The 18,448-nt window shown below is 27.1% G+C and overlaps 4 protein-coding genes across 9 annotated transcripts; 3 read left to right on the top strand and 1 right to left on the bottom strand.

Moving 5' to 3' along the window:
* Positions 1 to 1,099: 1,099 nt before the first annotated feature.
* On the top strand, positions 1,100 to 3,656 carry LOC100646774 (4-aminobutyrate aminotransferase, mitochondrial). The gene is made up of 9 exons (XM_048414760.1): positions 1,100 to 1,420; positions 1,513 to 1,628; positions 1,705 to 1,872; positions 1,942 to 2,028; positions 2,162 to 2,357; positions 2,419 to 2,591; positions 2,885 to 3,042; positions 3,120 to 3,388; positions 3,465 to 3,656. Exons 1-9 carry the CDS (start codon positions 1,369 to 1,371, stop codon positions 3,590 to 3,592), a joined length of 1,347 nt encoding a protein of 448 aa, XP_048270717.1. The 5' UTR covers positions 1,100 to 1,368; the 3' UTR covers positions 3,593 to 3,656.
* Positions 3,657 to 3,755: 99 nt separating this feature from the next.
* On the top strand, positions 3,756 to 11,274 carry LOC100646462. 4 transcript variants are annotated; one of them, XM_003394662.4, is made up of 9 exons: positions 3,756 to 4,197; positions 5,529 to 5,763; positions 6,068 to 6,298; positions 6,403 to 6,497; positions 6,567 to 6,636; positions 6,717 to 6,884; positions 6,947 to 8,281; positions 8,364 to 8,590; positions 8,896 to 11,274. In XM_003394662.4, exons 1-9 carry the CDS (start codon positions 4,190 to 4,192, stop codon positions 9,068 to 9,070), a joined length of 2,544 nt encoding a protein of 847 aa, XP_003394710.1. In that variant the 5' UTR covers positions 3,756 to 4,189; the 3' UTR covers positions 9,071 to 11,274. The 4 variants fall into 4 exon arrangements, with proteins under 4 accessions (XP_003394710.1, XP_020724269.1, XP_048270703.1 ...); XM_020868610.2 differs by lacking the exon at positions 3,756 to 4,197 and adding an exon at positions 4,204 to 4,401; XM_020868611.2 differs by lacking the exon at positions 3,756 to 4,197 and adding an exon at positions 5,001 to 5,366.
* A 1,091-nt stretch (positions 11,275 to 12,365) lies between these two features.
* LOC100646582 (4-hydroxyphenylpyruvate dioxygenase) lies at positions 12,366 to 15,297 on the top strand. 2 transcript variants are annotated; one of them, XM_003394663.4, is made up of 11 exons: positions 12,366 to 12,668; positions 12,896 to 12,922; positions 13,004 to 13,066; positions 13,307 to 13,411; positions 13,520 to 13,645; positions 13,705 to 13,794; positions 13,873 to 13,973; positions 14,052 to 14,129; positions 14,210 to 14,444; positions 14,520 to 14,759; positions 14,844 to 15,297. In XM_003394663.4, the coding sequence occupies exons 1-11, from the start codon at positions 12,666 to 12,668 to the stop codon at positions 14,916 to 14,918; spliced, it is 1,143 nt and encodes a 380-aa protein (XP_003394711.1). In that variant the 5' UTR covers positions 12,366 to 12,665; the 3' UTR covers positions 14,919 to 15,297. The 2 variants fall into 2 exon arrangements, with proteins under 2 accessions (XP_003394711.1, XP_048270713.1); XM_048414756.1 differs by lacking the exons at positions 12,366 to 12,668; positions 12,896 to 12,922; positions 13,004 to 13,066 and having other exon boundaries at positions 13,301 to 13,411; positions 13,542 to 13,645.
* On the bottom strand, positions 15,273 to 18,427 carry LOC100647093 (probable nuclear transport factor 2). Of its 2 annotated transcripts, none has more exons than XM_012321239.3 (5): positions 18,120 to 18,427; positions 17,894 to 18,028; positions 17,741 to 17,812; positions 17,491 to 17,589; positions 15,273 to 15,609 (listed from the first exon to the last, which is right to left on the bottom strand). In XM_012321239.3, the coding sequence occupies exons 2-5, from the start codon at positions 17,999 to 18,001 to the stop codon at positions 15,496 to 15,498; spliced, it is 393 nt and encodes a 130-aa protein (XP_012176629.1). In that variant the 5' UTR covers positions 18,002 to 18,028; positions 18,120 to 18,427; the 3' UTR covers positions 15,273 to 15,495. The 2 variants fall into 2 exon arrangements, with proteins under 2 accessions (XP_012176629.1, XP_003394717.1); XM_003394669.4 differs by adding an exon at positions 16,839 to 16,959 and having other exon boundaries at positions 17,894 to 18,297.
* Positions 18,428 to 18,448: the final 21 nt, after the last annotated feature.

The raw sequence follows: 18,448 nt of genomic DNA, 5'->3' as shown, positions 1-18,448 counted from the left end.
GTCGGTATATTTATAACTTAGATATACTGGAGTGTTATACATTTTTATTTTAATTCTTTGTCGTATTCTATCTTTAAAAAGTTCTATATCTCTGAGTTTGTTTGATCTATATATCGCAAAGAGTTAACCAAAAATTTTAAAAAAATTTTATTTTGTAAAGTATGCCTCAATGGATTTACTCTTTGAGATCTAGTGTATCTTTAATATTCTTCCGCTTTGCCTCGGAATATTATTTGACTCATAGAGACTTATAAATAAAAATTAATAAGTATTAATAAGTATTCACATTATATATTAATGCGAGCGGAATATATGCATTTGGAAATATGTAATGCTCCATACTAGCTTTATTGATCTTCGGAGACAAACGGAAGAATCAGATTGTATCTCAAAAAGTTAATCTCCCAATATCTTTTACGAGATGCACGTGCACCTATAAAATCGTTGAATACTCTTGAAATTTGAATACGTTAAAACAAACTTGATCAGATTACAATCATTCTATCGAGTATTCTTTCCTTACACAAGAGCGATACTTGACGACATACTGGAGTAAAGGATTTTTCTGTAAAAAATTGTAGAAATACTTCAAGACATATATTATATATTAGTCGTGTAAGTTTTTGGCATGCTACTGAAATGTAAAAACTGGGTGAAGAATTTGCAGCCACGTACATTCTGTGCTGCTCTATTTCACTTTGCCCGCTTATTAATCATGTAACGAGGTGTTTATTTCTATTAAGAACAAAAGCAACAAAGTGTGATTACATAACTATATTCATCTAAATCTAATACTACTAGTTTATAATAAATATATTTGTACTAATTTTAATCATAAACTTTGTTGTTTTTATTGCACTATAAATATAAGTTAGAGGAAAGCATAGTATGTTAATTTACATTTTTTAATTTGTATTGCTTAAAAAATAATAAACTACTGTATGACAGTGGCTTCATGAAACTTTAAAAAAGCACATTAATACCGTTTAGTAATTAATTTTTAGTTTTATTTGCAAGAAACAATGTTTTTTGTATAAAGAAATAATGTTATAAATAATTTCGAATTACTCTAGTATTAACATCATCATTTGTATTACTATTAAGTGTAAACTTAAATACTTCAAAGTTCAAATAATATTACACAGGACCTATATTAATAGTTATTTACATTCTTCTGTTATGATTTGAAACAAAAGTAAAAATGTGTCATTGCGAATGCATATATTACACATCTTTTATCATTTCTTAAACATTCTCTCGAGTTTTTATTTAATATGAGTTAAGAATACATGTACATACATATAGTAGAATTTCATAAATTCTCTATATTAGTGACATTATTTAATAAATACGGAAATTTCTTATAAAATGTTGTGCAAAAGTATTGTGTATTCTGTTCAAAAGAGTCCGAAACCTCGTCGTGAGTACAAAACAACTATATTGCTGGTTAATAGAGAAATAAAATTATGTTATTAAAATTTTAACATACTACACTTGGTAAATAATGTATAGAACTTCATCATATGCCAAAGGCACCATTACCTGGAGAACCTGCAAAACCATATACGCTTACTGAAATTCCTGGACCAAGGTCAGAAGCACTTCTCAATGAATTTTCTAAAATTCAGGTTTATATTATTATCACAAAATTCAAATTTTATTAAAGATTGACACATTCATATAAACAATTATAAAATATTGCAGCAAGTAGGCTCCATTCAATATTTTGGAGACTACCAAAGATCTGTTGGAAATTACTTAGCAGATATTGATGGAAATGTTTTCTTAGATATGTTTATGCAATTATCTACCCTTGCTCTTGGATATAATCATAGGTCAATTCTTGGTGCATTATCTTGTGGAGGAAATCAAGTAAATACAATTGAAAATAATTATATCCACTAAAATAAGCTTAAAGGTGTTAACATAATAAATTTTTAGCGAGTAATAGCAAACAGGCCTGCAATAGGATTATTCCCTGGTTTAGAGTGGCCGTGTAAAATACAGGATACATTGCTTCAACCATGTGTTAGATACTTTTACTTATTAAATTTGTAACTATGTTTATTTCATCAATAAGAATAAAAATAACATTGGATAGTAAATAATAATAAATAACAATGAATTTGTTAAATATAATATTATTTCACACATACATCAGGTAGCTCCAAAAGGGTTACCATGCATTTTTACAGCCATGTGTGGTGCTTGTTCAATTGAGCATGCTATACAAATGGCATTCATAAAATACGCAGAAAGACATCGACGTGGCAAAGATTTTACAGAGGAAGAAAAGGAAAGTGCACCTTTTAATAAACCACCTGGTTGTCCTGAATTGTCGATCCTTTCCTTTGAAGGTACCTTAACATAGTGTTGTAATATACCAACATTACAAATTGATGAAATTTATAAAATTAGGAGGATTTCATGGTAGAACATTTGGTGCACTGGCATTAACACATTATAAGTACATAATGAAAATTGATATACCTTCTCTTCAATGGCCAATTGCACCATATCCACATTATTTATATCCATTGGATCAACATGAAAAAGAAAATAAAGAGGAAGATGCTCGGTGCTTGGAACAAGTAGATTTGATAGTACTATGATATAAATTTTAAATTAATTTTGTTGCTAAAGACTGATAAAACCTACATCAAAATATAAAAGGTAGAGGATTTAATAGAACGATATGAAAAGAATATGCCAGTTGCTGGTATCCTAGTTGAAGCAATACAATGTGAAGGAGGAGATAGACATGCTTCCCCAGACTTTTTTCTACAATTACAAGACATATGTAAAAGAGTAAATGTTTAACATGCTCTGTTTAGATTTTTATAAGACATAAATATTGAGAAATATAACACAATAAATTTTTCAGAGATCTATTCCTTTCATATTGGATGAAATACAAACAGGAGGTGGTGCAACAGGAAGAATATGGGCACATGAATATTTTGAATTAAACATTCCTCCTGATATCGTTACATTTAGTTACAAAATGCAAGCTAGTGGATTTTATCATTCTCCCGAATACATGTAACATATTTATTAACATAATAGTGTTTGAATAGAATATTGTATCATTATAAATATTTTTCATACTATCTATTTAGGCCCAAGCAACCATATAGAGTTTTTAATGCATGGATGGGAGATCCAATCCAAATTTTACTGTTAGAGGCAGTATTACAAACCATCGAAGCAGAAGACTTATTAACTCATGTATGTTATGTCGGCAATTATTTGCTTTGTCAACTAAACGCCTTACAACATGAATTTTCGGATATTATAAGTTCTGTACGAGGTAGAGGCTTTATCATTGCCTTTGATACGAGATGTAGGGATATGAAAAAGAAATTAATGCATCTTTTACGTAATAAAGGTAATATCAAAAATTTAATATATTCATTTGACAATTTTTATATTCTATTTCCGTATAGTAAATTTACAAATGTTAGGTATACAAGTGGGCGACTGTGGAACAAAATCAATTCGATTAAGACCATGTCTAATATTCGGAGAATATCATGCCGATATCTTTTTAGAAATTCTTCGCGATTGCTTGCAAGAACTTGCAGAGTACTGATGTATTTGTAAATTATATTTTACTTATTTATTGTATTATACATTTGTTAAATATATACTTTAATACAAAAATATACATTCTATAACATTATTATATGTATATATATAACAACTAATTATGAAGTATATTATACGATAGTAATAATAATGACAGTTTGAGAGCGCACCTGCTGCCATTACATTCAAATCTAAATTCAAATGATATTCAAACATCGCGGCTAGTAGTCACATAGTTCCATTACCGATCAAGGACCAAGAATATACATATTGTCTGTATACATATAAAGGAGATCGATATCAGTATGGCGGTAAAGGAGCGGCTCTATTCAGCGTGATTGGAAATCAAGATTATTATGGCTCAGATTTTACATTATATAACGGGAAAGTGCATTTCCATCGAAGTGCATTTTTCGCGACGCCTAGTAGCATCTTGAACGACCATAAGGATAGAACAAAAAACAAAAAGTTTGTCATTGTGAGTAAAAAAAAGTAAACGAAGAGGAAAGGATTTTACAAGGACGTTACATCTTACAACTGATAATCGCAACATCGCAACTGACGTCCTTAGCCCCGGCACGTTGAAGCGTAAACAATCACCATGGCAAAGTACGAAGATATTGCGTAACACTAGCTTTATCTAATTATGGCAGCGTAAAAAGTGCATCATTAATTCAATGATAATGCTCTGTTTACTATGCCACGCTGCAAACTGTATTACTATTACACTTATTTCATCGGTTTATTTCTTGGCGGCATGTCCCTTTTTAAATCTTTAATTTTTGTCAAACAGAATGCTGACTTCAAGTTGGTGTGAGTTTATGGATTAATAGTCAAAATATTTTCGTACTTAATTTTTTTATTCACATAATACTTTTGTGTTGCTAAGTTATGAATACGTATTAGTTTACATTATTGGTTCTAAAGTAATATATTTCTTTTATTTCGTACTTCTTGAAAAATTATGTATGTACTTATGTATGTATATGTGTATGTATATGTTGCTATAAGTAATTAGTTTATATGTATCTATAGCTTTTCTGTTTTATTCTTTCCATAGCATAAAAGTATGAGTAATTATTATATAAATTATATTTTCACTTGTACTTGTTAGAGTAATTCACATGATATATAAGGAAACATTTTCTTTTTTTAGAGTAAGGTTTCAGACTTTATTACGTTATAATTATGCCTCCTCATATTATTTCATAATAAAATATATCTTATTAATGTCATTGATTTTATATACTTTCAGATAATGTAGATAATTTACATAGATATAAATAAATTATTTTCAAAATTAAGAATTTTGTCAAAATAAAATTTTCCTCCTTCATTTTGTGTTTTATTCTATCTTCAACAGTTTATCTAAAGCTATTAGATTAATCAGAGTTGAAAATGTTTTCATTGCTAACTAATTAATTCAGTAACTTCATACAACTACTAGCATCATAAAAACTGGAAAAACATGTTGAGTTTTTAAAAAATTACTGAATCATAATGATGCAATGAGTCCTTATACAAAATATAGCGTTATATATAACAATGCTTTCAAAAGATGTGTTCTAAATTGTAATCTTATCTCCTTTATTTTGTTATCGGTTAATGGTGCAGCTAATCAGTAATTCCCTGTTCACAATTATTTACTTCATAGACTCATTCGTGTATCAGAATCAGAGCAAGTTATAGACATTAATATTATGTCTATAGTTTTGAAAAAATGAAAGTTGATAGATTTTCACAGTTATATATAGAACAGTTTTATCAATTACTCCAGGGTAAGCTACTTCATTTATAAAGGAGAAATCACTTTGTTCATGTTCAATATGAATTTACAAATCATACATAGTATTACATAACTATATACATACTATCAACATATTATATAAGTTAATATAATATATATGTATCAAATTATGTTAATTCTGACCTTTTTTTAGAGAGATGATGATAGTATTTGTTTATGACACTGTAAGGTGTTGTAAAGAAGATGATGATCCTGCAGAGGCAGTTATGTATTTCCATCCTGCATGGGTATCTCTTACGCAAAGATTAGCTCTAGCAGGGCAATTAATGGCTGTTAATCAATTTCTTTCAACTTCGTTTTCCAATCCAAAATCAATCACATTACAAGGAGGAAAATTTGTATTAAAGAAATTTGGACAGTACATACTTGTAAGTGTATCGTTATTATATTTTTTCTTTACATAGGTATAATTAATAATAATTTATTTACTTATAAAAATAATTGAAAATATAAGAGAGTTTGACTACATGACTTCAGAATTAATATAATGCAAAATATGAAAATCATTATATGTATAGCATAATTTGATAGTAGTAGTTATCTATTAAAGCAGTTACAATTATCAGTGTAGTCTCAATGAATGAAACGTAATATTTTTCTCATTGCTTAATGTGTCATACTTAGTATGAATTAATATTTGCCACATAAATTTCATTGTTTACTACTTTACAGGCAGTTGGAACTGATAGGAATATTCATGACTGGATTCTAGAAAGGCGTGCAAATACATTAGAATCATTGCTAAAATTCTTTCATTATGATTTGAATAAGATACTGGAATCATTTAATAATGACAGAAATAAGTTCACAGAGAAGCTTTATCAAATGTTTGAAACATATTTGCCAATACTTCAATATAGTGCCAATCTTTTCTCCAATATTCCTATCATTAAACTTCCGAAGGTAATTGATATATGATATCAATTTTTCTATTTTATACAGCTTTTTTTAAATATATTTAATTATTTATTATGGATATAATATAAATTAAGGTTATGTTGTTTTAGAGTGCTAGCAACATATTTTTAGAAGCAATTCAAGTTTTACAATATTATCAAGAAATCAGTGGTATCATAGGTGGTGCACTCTTCTATAATAATAAGTAAGTTTCTAGAGCAGTGACAAATAAATTATTCCTTTATTTTAAAAACTAAAAGTATTAATATTTCAGGGTAGTTGCAACTCAGTTAAGTGCTGAGTTGACCAAACAAATTGTTATAACTGATCCATATAGAATAAAGGTATATTCAATTAAAATATATTAATAGTATGTAATATTTACATAATATACAATATTGTTTCTTTTAATACAATTTTTTAGGCTCCTGCAGAGAGAATATCAACAGAATTTCATCTACCTGTTGGAGTACAGTTATTGCGAGTATATATAGAGCAAAAACAGTTTACAAAACTTGTACAAGAAGCAAATAATGAACGATATTACAGTTCTTATTTAGATTCTGTGACAAAAAAGATATTTCAAAAAAAGGTTAGTAGTTTTTGACAATGAATTATAACAATTATTTAATGATGAAACTATTATATTCTTAGAACATGTCCAAGAACAGTAAGGAACTCCCTTTGTCGGGAATGAAACGTGATACTTCTCGCATTTTTACTGTACCTGAAGAAGGAGAATTAGATTCATTACAGTACAACGATAATAGTCATTATGTACCCTCCGTACCACTTACAGCTTACAGTTCTCCAGTGAAACGTAAACAGGAAAGTAAAACAGACCGTCCTAAGTGTGTAAATCCTTTAACTCCTAGCGTTTGCTCTACACCATTAAAAGATATTAATAGAGTATTACATGGTAATGCTATGTTAATATGTAACACAAACGAAGATACAAATAATGAAGCAGAAGAAGAAAAGAAAGAAATAAAAACAAATGTAGATGATATTCCAGATGTTGTTAAGAAAGCACTTAGATATAAACGTTTAAATAAATTAAGAAACGTTACGCCAAAAGAAAAACTAGTTAAACGAAAAGAATTTAATAAGAGAAGCTTAAGTATGCATGATTTAGGATCGTCCAATTTGTACTCCAATCGAATATCAGTAAGAACATATGGATTAGGGTTGCCACAATTAAAACAAAGTATATCTCCCGAAACTTCTCCTCAAAAGCAATCTTTACATAAAAGGCAGTTTCATACAATTACTGACCCATATTATCCTATATTTCGATGTGATGGATTACCAGTATCTCAGTCTTTATATAATCAATATATATCTTCGCATTACGAAGAACTTAAGGATGATCAAAATAATACAATTAATCGTAACAACTTTTTAACAAGTTTAGCCAACGATTGTAACACGAAAAATGTAACAAATAACTGTGATACCATGATCAGTGATAATTTAGAAAAATCAAGTAATTCTCGTGACATAAAAATAGATAGTAAAGTGAAACAAGAAACTTATCGCAGATCAATGAGTCTTCCTTTGAAGCCACTCAATATCACTGATAATGATGATAGACGAAAATCAGCATCGGAATGCGGTAACGTGTATGAATTTCTTCAAAAGAAAAAATTGGATGGTCTACAATTAACGCCTCTTATGTCTAAACTCAGTTTACTTGCTGATGAGAGAACTAGCGGTTTTTGTAGTAGAGAAACAACTCCTAGCGAATTTCGTGATTTATCGGGCTTTTCAACAGCAACAAATCAAATAATCAAGCAAAAACTGGAAGCAGTTAATAAGGAAACTGGCAGTGACGGTGAAGATGAATTGGAAGAAGATTGGGTAACTACTTCCAAAGATGAAGTTTCTTTTGAGAAAACAGAACTATTTCTCTGTGGACATCACAATATGGTACTAGTACTATTAATGGAAAATGGAACTGCTAATAATCCTGATCTTATACACTCTCTCGTAAGTATATTTTATTATCTAATATCTAATATATTGAAATTTAATTTTTTGATAATATATATTATAGTAATACATGTTATAGTGGCAAACTTGCGTGAATACGTTAGGAAAACTTGAAGCTAGACTACAACAATGTTTAGAGCCTCTACCTTCAAATGAAAATAAGGAATTATATAGTATATTAAGTATTGATCCTCAATGGGACACAATAAATCGTTCTGGACTGTGGGGTGTTACTGAATTGGATATTGTTTCTTGCCTTCATGATAGGTTCACATATGCCAGCAATCTCACAGATATTATTGTCAGGTAATTATTTAAGCATTAGGTAATTTGATTCATTTAGTGCAATTTTGCATATGTCTGCTTGCTTCAGTAGACCTATTCATACCTTTTTGCTCTGTTAAAATAATACTACTACAAAAATTTTCAAGAAAATGAATTGTATTATACATTTAGAGTATGTTTTGTTTTATATATTATGAAGCACTAAACTATTATATAATAGTAATATATAAGTACTAACTTATATATTTATACATTATGAAGCACTAAACATGGTAATTTTTCATGAAATGTAGTAAAAAAATGAGTATATTTTATTAATTAACTAGAACGGAGGATACCGTTGTTTATGGTAACCAGTGTGGAAACGTAGAGGTATTTTATCAACAAGCAGTGGCTCCAAATACCTCTGGAGGACTTCCAACTCCTGCAGATTTAATGGGAATTGTGTCTCTTAAAGCAAAACGTAGACTGGAAAGAGATCATGGGATTGTATTGCTATAAATAATAATTATCTATGAATGCTTCCATCACAATCTCGTTTAGGATTGAATTGTTTTATTTAATATTTTGTTCTTGTTTTTATATTTCCTGGCATGCCAAATTAATAATAATATATAACGTTCTGTACATATTTTATCTCCGAATAGTAGTAGATACATTTTCCTGATGTTTTTAATAATATTGAATAGAAGCATTCTCTTTACCTTGTTATATGGTAATACAAGGGCATTAAAAATGGGAATGCAATCCTTCATTTAGTAGTTAGCATGTAAAGTAGTTGAACTCTTATTACCATAGCAACGATTTTCAAATAACCATATATAAACATCACGTATATATGTTAATGCGTGTATGTATACTTTTAGTATTATATTTATTTAAAACGTCCATATTTTGAGTAAGAAACAATGAGTTCAAATTTTCATATCTCTTTCCAAATAAAAGGATAATTAAACATTCCATTAATTTAATCGACCAAGAACATTTTTACGATAAAAAAATACTACATATTCATAGAAAAAAATATTACCAAATTTTCTACATGTATTTTTGTAATAAAGATCATACTATTGAGTATAATAATTTAAGAATTGGCGGTAATCAAGGAATTTTTATATCACTCACATGTACCGACCATACATAACAAAACCGGTATTGAAACGTTACTATTTTCGCGATCATAAATGATATATTTTAATACGAAATATTAAATGTTTTATTAAAAGAAATTCTTCGATAATACATTCACACTGAACAATTGGTTTTTTCATAATAGTATAAAAAGTAACGTGAACTTCAGATATTGTATATCTTTATTACATTTTTTTATCTTATTAAATATGAATGATATTACGCAATAAAATTTACAATTACATTTAAATGTTTTTTATCATAAACATAAATGTAGTAGAAATATATATTATATCTAAACAATAATTTTTATCATGTATGGTTTCAAAAATTAGATAAATAATGAATAAATATTCATAATAGGTAGATAAAAATTCTTTTAAAATGTTTAAAATTGTAATACAGTTTAATAGCATGATGCAACAGTTTTTTCAAGTCCAATCTTTTAATATCTTAATAAAACAAAATCATTCTAGTATTGTAATGCTATGTCCAAATTAAGTGATATTGAGTATTAATTTATTTGTCTATTTACAATCGTGTTATTATGAGTAAAGATTTTTATTGCGTTTAAGCACAAGGCAATTAATTGTTGTTTACTGCTTGATCTCTTAACAATTTCGTTTTGTATAAATGAATTTATATCGTATGTATTATAATTATATAATTAGTTATTTGTATATAAATATATCTAAGAAGCGTCTGATATGTAATCTGTTTACATGATTTATAAATAATAATGTAATTTTTAAATTTATTAGTATAAGTAGATTAAACTAATAATATTATTAAAAAAATAATGTATAACATAAGAAGTCAATATGTTAACAAAGAAGAATATTATAAATAATATTAATGTAATTCCTGAAAATCATAAAATGCGTTATAAAAACTTAATAATAACTAAACATCAACGTCTAAGAATCACATTATATGTATTTTTTAATGGTATTTGTTAAATATTTTAATTTTAATCTAAAAAGTAAATTCTTCCCAAAAAAATAATTTTTTATTAATACGTTTAGAAGTTTATGTATTCTTCTGTTATAACTATAATTGTAATTTCTAAGATGAATATAAATTTTATCTTAAGTATCTTTGTATATGAAGTTACAACCTAAAAAGAATTATGATTCTTCTAAACGTTTTAGATACTTTGATTTCTAATTATTGCGTAAAGTCCATATTTTATATTGTTTATAATAATATGCAGTATTTAAATTTTATTACATATGTTGACTGTAATTATAATAATCTTCTAAATATAATTATAATAATATCTTTAAATATATAATAATCTAATCTAGTCAGTTATTGTGTATTGCAGGGAGCTATGAATATTTCAAATTATTCCTTACTAACAGTATGTATACTTTAAATTGATTTTAAGTTATGAAACACTTTGTCCCTCTTATTTAAATCCAATTCAAACTAGTCATATCAAAGTATAATCGCAGATATTAATTCACAAATAATATAAGACATACATGCAGTAGAACATGAACAACAAAACACTGTAATGTCATCCATGGAATATACTTTAATTGAATAAAAATTATAATTGAAATATGTAATACTTGAACTTAATCATTTTTTAAATTTTTATTCTGATAGAAAATAAAATTATTATAGATATTATACTTTAAATAATATGTTTCATTTTTCATTCCTAAATATTTTCAAAGAAAAAAGTAGTTTTTTTTATAATTAATATAATGAAAGAAAGAGAAGAACATTTTAAAGAAATAGAGATCACCCTTTTTCTATATTTATATACAGATATTTATCATGTGTCTTGAAATCATTCTGCTGTCTTTTTTTTTGTCGACCTCGATATAGTAGAAAAAAATGAGTCGAGGCGAGCCTCCTAGCTCTACCGGTTCATTAATATGTTTGTATCACGCGCTACGCACGTTTCTGATCATTATTTACATTAAACAGGTAATTTACATTAAACAGGACGCGCCTCTAAAACCAGAATCTAAGTTGACGCACGATCACGTTTCGTCATATAGAACGGCGAGCCTTCGAAAATGGAAAGTTTTACACGAATGAAATACTTTGAACTCTTTCTGTTTGTGGTGAAATAGTTTTCAGAAAAATAGTTATTTTTATACAACGACATATACGTAATATTATACTATATTATACTGCATAAATATATTATACTATATATATACTATTGCTTTACTTTAGTAAGTAAACTAATGTTTACTCTTTTTAATCATTCAAGAATGTACGGCAAAGTTGACTTTGGTTTGTAAGCATAATTAAAAAATGCTTAATTTGTTTAACTTGTTTAAATACTAAAAAGATATATAATATTTTTTCAATAAAAATAATTGTATTTTATTTTCGCGTTTGCTATACAAATACAAAATACGTGTAAAAAACAAAAATATTTACTGGAACAATATTTACAAATATATTTTGTTATTATTTGCAATTAATAAAGTGTACAAGAAATTTTTAAATGTTAAAATACTTTACAATTTTATATTTTCAAACATATTGTAATAAAAATTTTGAAAATTAGCATTTTAATATATCTTAAATGTTTTAAAAGATATCACGGAGGATATGAATGTGGATTTTAAATAAATAAACTAATCAATATAATTGAAAATCGATAATAAACAAAATTTCTTCAGTACATAAGTTAGTAAATATTATTTTAAAAAATGACCTTAAAGATAATAGTTCCACAGACAAACCGATGAATAAAATATCAGATGATCGTAAATAATCCTGAAAAACCTGCTATCAGTATTATACATTAGATTTACGACTCACAGTTTTTAAAAGAATGCGACACAAACAAGCCTCCCTGATCAACCAATCAGCGATCAGGATATAGCATTACTGATTTTCACGCGCTTATATTTAAGCACGGTATGTTTCCGATTACAAACCACGAAAAAGAAATCATTAACTAGCTCGTTCTAACTTTCCGCAAGTATTCAAAATGGTATGAAATTTACAATCTATTTTTAACTAAAATAATAAAATAATAAATTTATTATTATGTACCGTAGTAGTATTAGTACTATTTAATTAAGGACATTTTAATTTGTATAAATATTAGTTTTTAGTCCGAATATAATCGTTCGTAATTTAAATAAAATAAAATAAAATAATGTTCTCTGATTTTCAGATGAATCGATAATATAAAATTTTTAATTTCATTTTTTTCAGACTACATATACAGATAAAGGTCCCAAGGTAATTATAGTAACACAAATACTTTAATTGAAAATATAATTTATTATAACATATATTTAACATGTAATTCTTCGTTTTTAGCCTTTAGGAGGAAAATTCTTGTGCTTCGATCACTTCAAATTCTGGGTTGGAAATGCAAAACAGGTAATTAAAACAAAATAGTACATATCTACTAAAAAAAACCAGGTAATTTCATTAAATAATAGATGAAATCATGAATTTCATGACATAAGCAAATATTCAGGATTCATATTTGTTAATATTTTAAAACATTTTCTCATCTTTCGATATTTTTGATTTCTTTTATATTTTCACACGGAAACAAAATTGAAATAAGCCACCTACCTATTATGAATTTATATTTAAACACATTTGTTACTTTAGGCAGCCAGTTATTACTGCACTAGATTAGGTTTTGAACCTTTGGCTTATCGTGGTTTAGAGACTTGTTCCAGGCGCGTGGCATCACACGTCGTTAAACAAAATCAGGTAAATGCTAAACAAATGTTTATTGTTCATATTTTTATAAAGTAACATCTTTTACCTGTCTAATATCTTATATTAGTAAAAAAATAAAAATACTGTTCTTATTTATAGATTATTTTTGTATTTGAATCAGCTTATGAACCTGATGATGAAGAAATGGCAAACCATCTTTCCCGACACGGAGATGGTGTTCGTGATATTGCTTTTAATGTTGAGGACATAGACATCATTGTAAAAGTATGTTAATATTATAATTTCCTACGAATATATGAATGAAAGGATTATTATTTTTCTAGATCGCGAGAGAAAGAGGTGCCATAATAATAAAAGACATATGGGAAGAAAATGACGAATATGGTATTGTAAAATTTGCTACCATAAGTACCGTAAGTACATACAAAGAAAGAAAATAATGAACTAACAACAGTATTTCAATAAAACATAATTATTCTCTTATTTATTAGTACGGAGATACATATCATACGCTAATAGACAGATCCAAGTATAACGGATTCTTTTTGCCAGGGTTTCAAAAGCTATCAGAAGACCCATTTTTAAAGACTTTGTATGTAACTTAAATTCAATCAAATTATTCTTCAAATAATATTATTAAGTTTCTAATAATTTTGTTTTTGTTACTTAGGCCAAAAGTAGGATTGAATTTTGTTGACCATATTGTTGGCAATCAATCTGACAAACAAATGGAACCTGTTGCAAAATGGTATATAAACTGATAAAATATTTAAGAAATTAGAGAAGTCTGTACACGCGATTGTGTTTTCTATATAAAATTTATTGTAGGTATGAGCAATGTTTGCAATTCCATCGATTCTGGTCAGTAGACGATTCTCAATTACACACAGAATATTCAGCTCTGCGTTCCATTGTCATGACTAATTGGGAAGAAACAGTGAAAATGCCTATTAATGAACCTGCCCCTGGCAAAAAGCGTTCTCAAATCCAAGAATATGTTGAATATTATGGGGGAGCAGGAGTGCAACATATTGCTCTTAATACAAACAACATAATTACAGCTGTAAATTACACATTTGACATAGCCTTTTGAAATTTAAATAAAATTTTAAAAATAAGAATTTACGTTATTTCACAGATACAAAATCTGCAAACTAGAGGGGTGGAGTTCCTAGATGTTCCAGACACTTATTATGATATGTTAAGAAACCGTCTGAAAATCAGTGGTGTACAAATTTTAGAAGATATCAATATACTTCAAAAATTAAAAATTTTAATCGATTATGATGAAAATGGATATCTTTTACAAATATTTACTAAAAATATGCAAGATCGTCCAACTCTTTTTATAGAAATCATTCAAAGGCATAATCACAATGTGGGTATTATAATGATCATTAAACCTACCATAAATCTTTTAAAACTGAAACTAATAAAATTATAAAAATTGCTTCTGTTATAGGGATTTGGAGCTGGAAACTTTCAAGCGCTATTTCAAGCTATTGAAATAGAGCAAGCTAAACGTGGCAATTTGTAAAATTCATATTTTTAATACTTATGTCAACTAAGATAAAATACAATTATATATAGCAGCTTATTTTTTTAAAAATCATATTTTTCATTTTTATTATATTAGAATTTTTTTATACTGCAAGTTGTAAAATAGAAACTACAATCGTGTTATTAATTCCAGATATTGTATTTAATGCTCAATATTTTTTTTACAAAAATACACATAGTATGAGGGAATAAAATATGTAACAATACAATTTAAGAAGTAATAATCAATCATTAACATTGAATATTATATGCTGCTATATTATATTGTGATATTATGTTATTAACATGTAAGTAACAACAGGTGTATTTAGAAAAAGAGGAAAACAAGAAAATTATTAAACTGTATTTATTTTTAATGCTCTTTTCTTTCTTTTGTGGCCAAGATATAAGCAAATGTTTTTCATATAAAAACTGCAGTATCTAGAAAGAATGGAATAATATGTGATGACAAAGGATATTAAGAAGAAAGTAGCTCACTTATTTTAATCTCTGGGGAGTCCATGGCTCAGATACCTGTCTGCTATTAACTGTAATAAACTTGCAGACATTTCTCTTCATACACTATCATGAATGCCAAGACGAAAGATGTCATGCTGGCAAAAAAATGAATTCCCCAGTGGCTTCAACACAAAAATCTGTGAGAAGGCATGTGGTGGATCTTCATCTGCCTGTAACAAATTATAGATATATAACTATACACTTAAGCTATGTATATCATTACCACATGTATAAATCTAATAAAAAAATATATAAAATACATAATTTTCCTTTCTTGCAAATATATTTTACATAATCGTAATAGACCTTAGTATATAAAAATTGTATTGTGTAAAAATATATTGGTATGTAATTGAATTACTATCAATAAAGGTAAATTATTATTAAACATAGTTAATAATCCTATTAATTGCATCCCATGCAAAAACTATGTAAATTTTTTAGAAATGTAATAAAAATAAAGAAATATACAGTACAATGACAAACTCATCATACAATCAAATTTTATGCAAGAAAGATTATATTACTTTTGACCTATAATTAAACTAACAATAACATCTTCAACTATATTATTATAACATTTTGATTGTTATACAGATTAAATACTATAGAATTCTTTCTATTTAAAAATATGTGACAATTATTACATTAAAAAATAATGATATATTATTATAAGCTATACAAAAATTAAATTAAATTTAATTATTTTTATTTTCATATATTCATATATCATTTCATATAATATTTAAACTACTGTTATATTGATACACAAGACAAATTAACAATTATAATTATTATTGTTATAAACTTATATTATTATTAGTATAAACTATTATTAAACAACATGTCATTAGACTTTAACCAAAAGAGAAAAAATATATTTTATTCCGGTCAGTTCAGCAATTTAAATTTTTTTTTATCATCACCCTTATTATATATACATATAATACATTGTATGCATTTTTATAAATGTATTATTCCAAAAATATTAAAATATGCGGATGGTGCAATAAATTACTTATGCTTATTACATAGTTTAAAATATAATTAATTAAATAATACATGCAAATAGTGAATTAATAAAATTATAAAACTTTGGTAAATTTAAATAATTATAATAACAAACGTTAAAATGTAGCAAATGTTTTCACTATTACACAGTTATTTTAAGTTCCCAAATTTACCAAATTGTTAGATATTAATATTAGTTAAGTGTAAAAATTATTTTTCTCAAATTATTGATTACAGCAAATAGCAAAGCAATATTGCAAATAATATATAATTGAATTAAAATTAATAATAAGAAAGCATACTGACATACATGAAGCAGCTTTAGACATCAAAAATTAGTATCAGGCTTGCCTGTACCATGGTACGAAGATCAATGGAATAGCAATACCTGACGCCTAAACCGTGTTGTGCAGAGCAAGTCTGAAGATGTCATGCTGCACGTAAAAGCTGGTGCCAATTGGTTTCAGGACAAATGTCTGGATGTATGCATGGGGCTGATCCTCATCAGTCTGCCCAATCATCAACAATCACTGACTGAATTTTCTTATTTCATCTTCTTTGCGCAGGTATATAGAGAGATTGTTGCTGGACATTAGTCATAGCTCAATCTCTATCTTCATATGGCAGCACAAAAAATGTAAGGCAGTACAGTACACATTTGTGTAGCATGTCCAGCCAATAAAATACAATATATGGACGAATAAAAATATAAATGCGTCAATGAATTTAAAAAAAATATCGGGCCAAATATATCTCTTTGTTTAGAAAATGCATTAAATTGTGTATGATAGAAGAAGTTAAATTACTGAACTAATTGGAATAAGATCTCTGCACATATTAAATAAAATTCTTTCATTTAGGTATAATCTCTGCTATTAGCATATATATAGCATATATACATATATATATATATGTATGTATGTATGTATATATATATACATATATATAAATATGAATAATTTTATATATTTTTACATGCAAATTTCCTATCTGCTTATTTATATTAAGCTCATATAATAATGAAAAGTTATTTTCTTTACCTGCAACCTTCCTAAAACATTAATAAGCACCCCACCATCAAACATAGGTTGTGAATCAATGGCAGTTATTATCCGATTTATTTTTTGAAATGTTAAACTCTGAAAATTAAAGATTACTAATCAACATAATGATAAAAATGAATTTATTTTTCTTTTTATGAACTATATTTTCTAGTCTATATAAAATATACTTATATTAAAAAATGATAGCCATAGTGATAAATGATAAATGATAGCTAAAAAAACTCACAGTTAATTTTTCCATGATTTTAATAGCACCTTGTATTTGCAAACCCTCGAATGTCATGAAAGATGACTCGGTCTGTAAACGTAACATCGAATGAGTATATAGAGAAAAAATTGTCACAATAAATAAATGTGATTAGAAACAATTAAAGCTTACATTATACATATTTATTAAATTTGGTCTTTGTGCGGGGTCGTCAAACATCGCATAATACTGTTGTACGAAACCCTTTCCAATAACTTCATATTGAGCGTTCAATGCCATCACGCTAACTTATTGTGTTCACACTCACTATACGATATCAATAATATCAGTCTTTTTAAATGATTCAATCCTTCGACAAATCGTACTTAAAAAAAGTTCTACAAGGGTAAAATAGTACCTATTAACATCCCTCGTGCAAGATACAAGCGAGCAGGAAGCTACTTATGCCGACCAATCATTTCGATGTATCGAGAAAATCATCGGGATTATTCTCGAACTCTCGAAAAGTTTAGATATTCGGCAACGATTGTACTCGTTTTTGTAGAAACAATGTTGCTTCTGATTCGTGGCTCAGATTGAAAATATACGAAATCAATCCGTTCCTTTTCTGAAAATGTTATGATATATATTGCAAGAAATAAATAAAGATCTTTAAATGGTGTGGTGGATAAAACCGGTCCGAACGAAAATTTTCTGCCAAGAAATAATTTTGTTAAACGTCATTCA

This window comes from Bombus terrestris, chromosome 3 (genome assembly GCF_910591885.1).
Source record: "Bombus terrestris chromosome 3, iyBomTerr1.2, whole genome shotgun sequence".
NCBI lineage: Eukaryota > Metazoa > Arthropoda > Insecta > Hymenoptera > Apidae > Bombus > Bombus terrestris.
The sequence above is the reverse complement of the archived record's forward strand: the minus strand, read 5'-3'. Positions and strand labels throughout refer to the sequence as shown.

Coding starts and splice junctions, on each gene's coding strand:
- LOC100646774 (XM_048414760.1), top strand. CDS start 1,369: ATGTTGTGCAAAAGTATTGTGTATTCTGTTCAAAAGAGTCCGAAACCT. Junction 2,592..2,884: donor ATGCTCGGTGCTTGGAACAA/GTAGATTTGATA, acceptor TAAATTTTTCAG/AGATCTATTCCTTTCATATT. Junction 3,043..3,119: donor TATCATTCTCCCGAATACAT/GTAACATATTTA, acceptor CTATCTATTTAG/GCCCAAGCAACCATATAGAG.
- LOC100646462 (XM_020868610.2), top strand. CDS start 4,286: ATGCCACGCTGCAAACTGTATTACTATTACACTTATTTCATCGGTTTA. Junction 4,402..5,528: donor AATGCTGACTTCAAGTTGGT/GTGAGTTTATGG, acceptor ACCTTTTTTTAG/AGAGATGATGATAGTATTTG. Junction 8,591..8,895: donor CTCACAGATATTATTGTCAG/GTAATTATTTAA, acceptor TTAATTAACTAG/AACGGAGGATACCGTTGTTT.
- LOC100646582 (XM_003394663.4), top strand. Junction 13,067..13,306: donor GGGTTGGAAATGCAAAACAG/GTAATTAAAACA, acceptor TTGTTACTTTAG/GCAGCCAGTTATTACTGCAC. Junction 14,760..14,843: donor TTCAAAGGCATAATCACAAT/GTGGGTATTATA, acceptor CTTCTGTTATAG/GGATTTGGAGCTGGAAACTT.
- LOC100647093 (XM_012321239.3), bottom strand. CDS start 18,001: ATGGCATTGAACGCTCAATATGAAGTTATTGGAAAGGGTTTCGTACAA. Junction 17,590..17,740: donor AAATCATGGAAAAATTAACT/GTGAGTTTTTTT, acceptor TTTAATTTTCAG/AGTTTAACATTTCAAAAAAT. Junction 15,610..17,490: donor ATGTTTTAGGAAGGTTGCAG/GTAAAGAAAATA, acceptor AATTTGTTACAG/GCAGATGAAGATCCACCACA.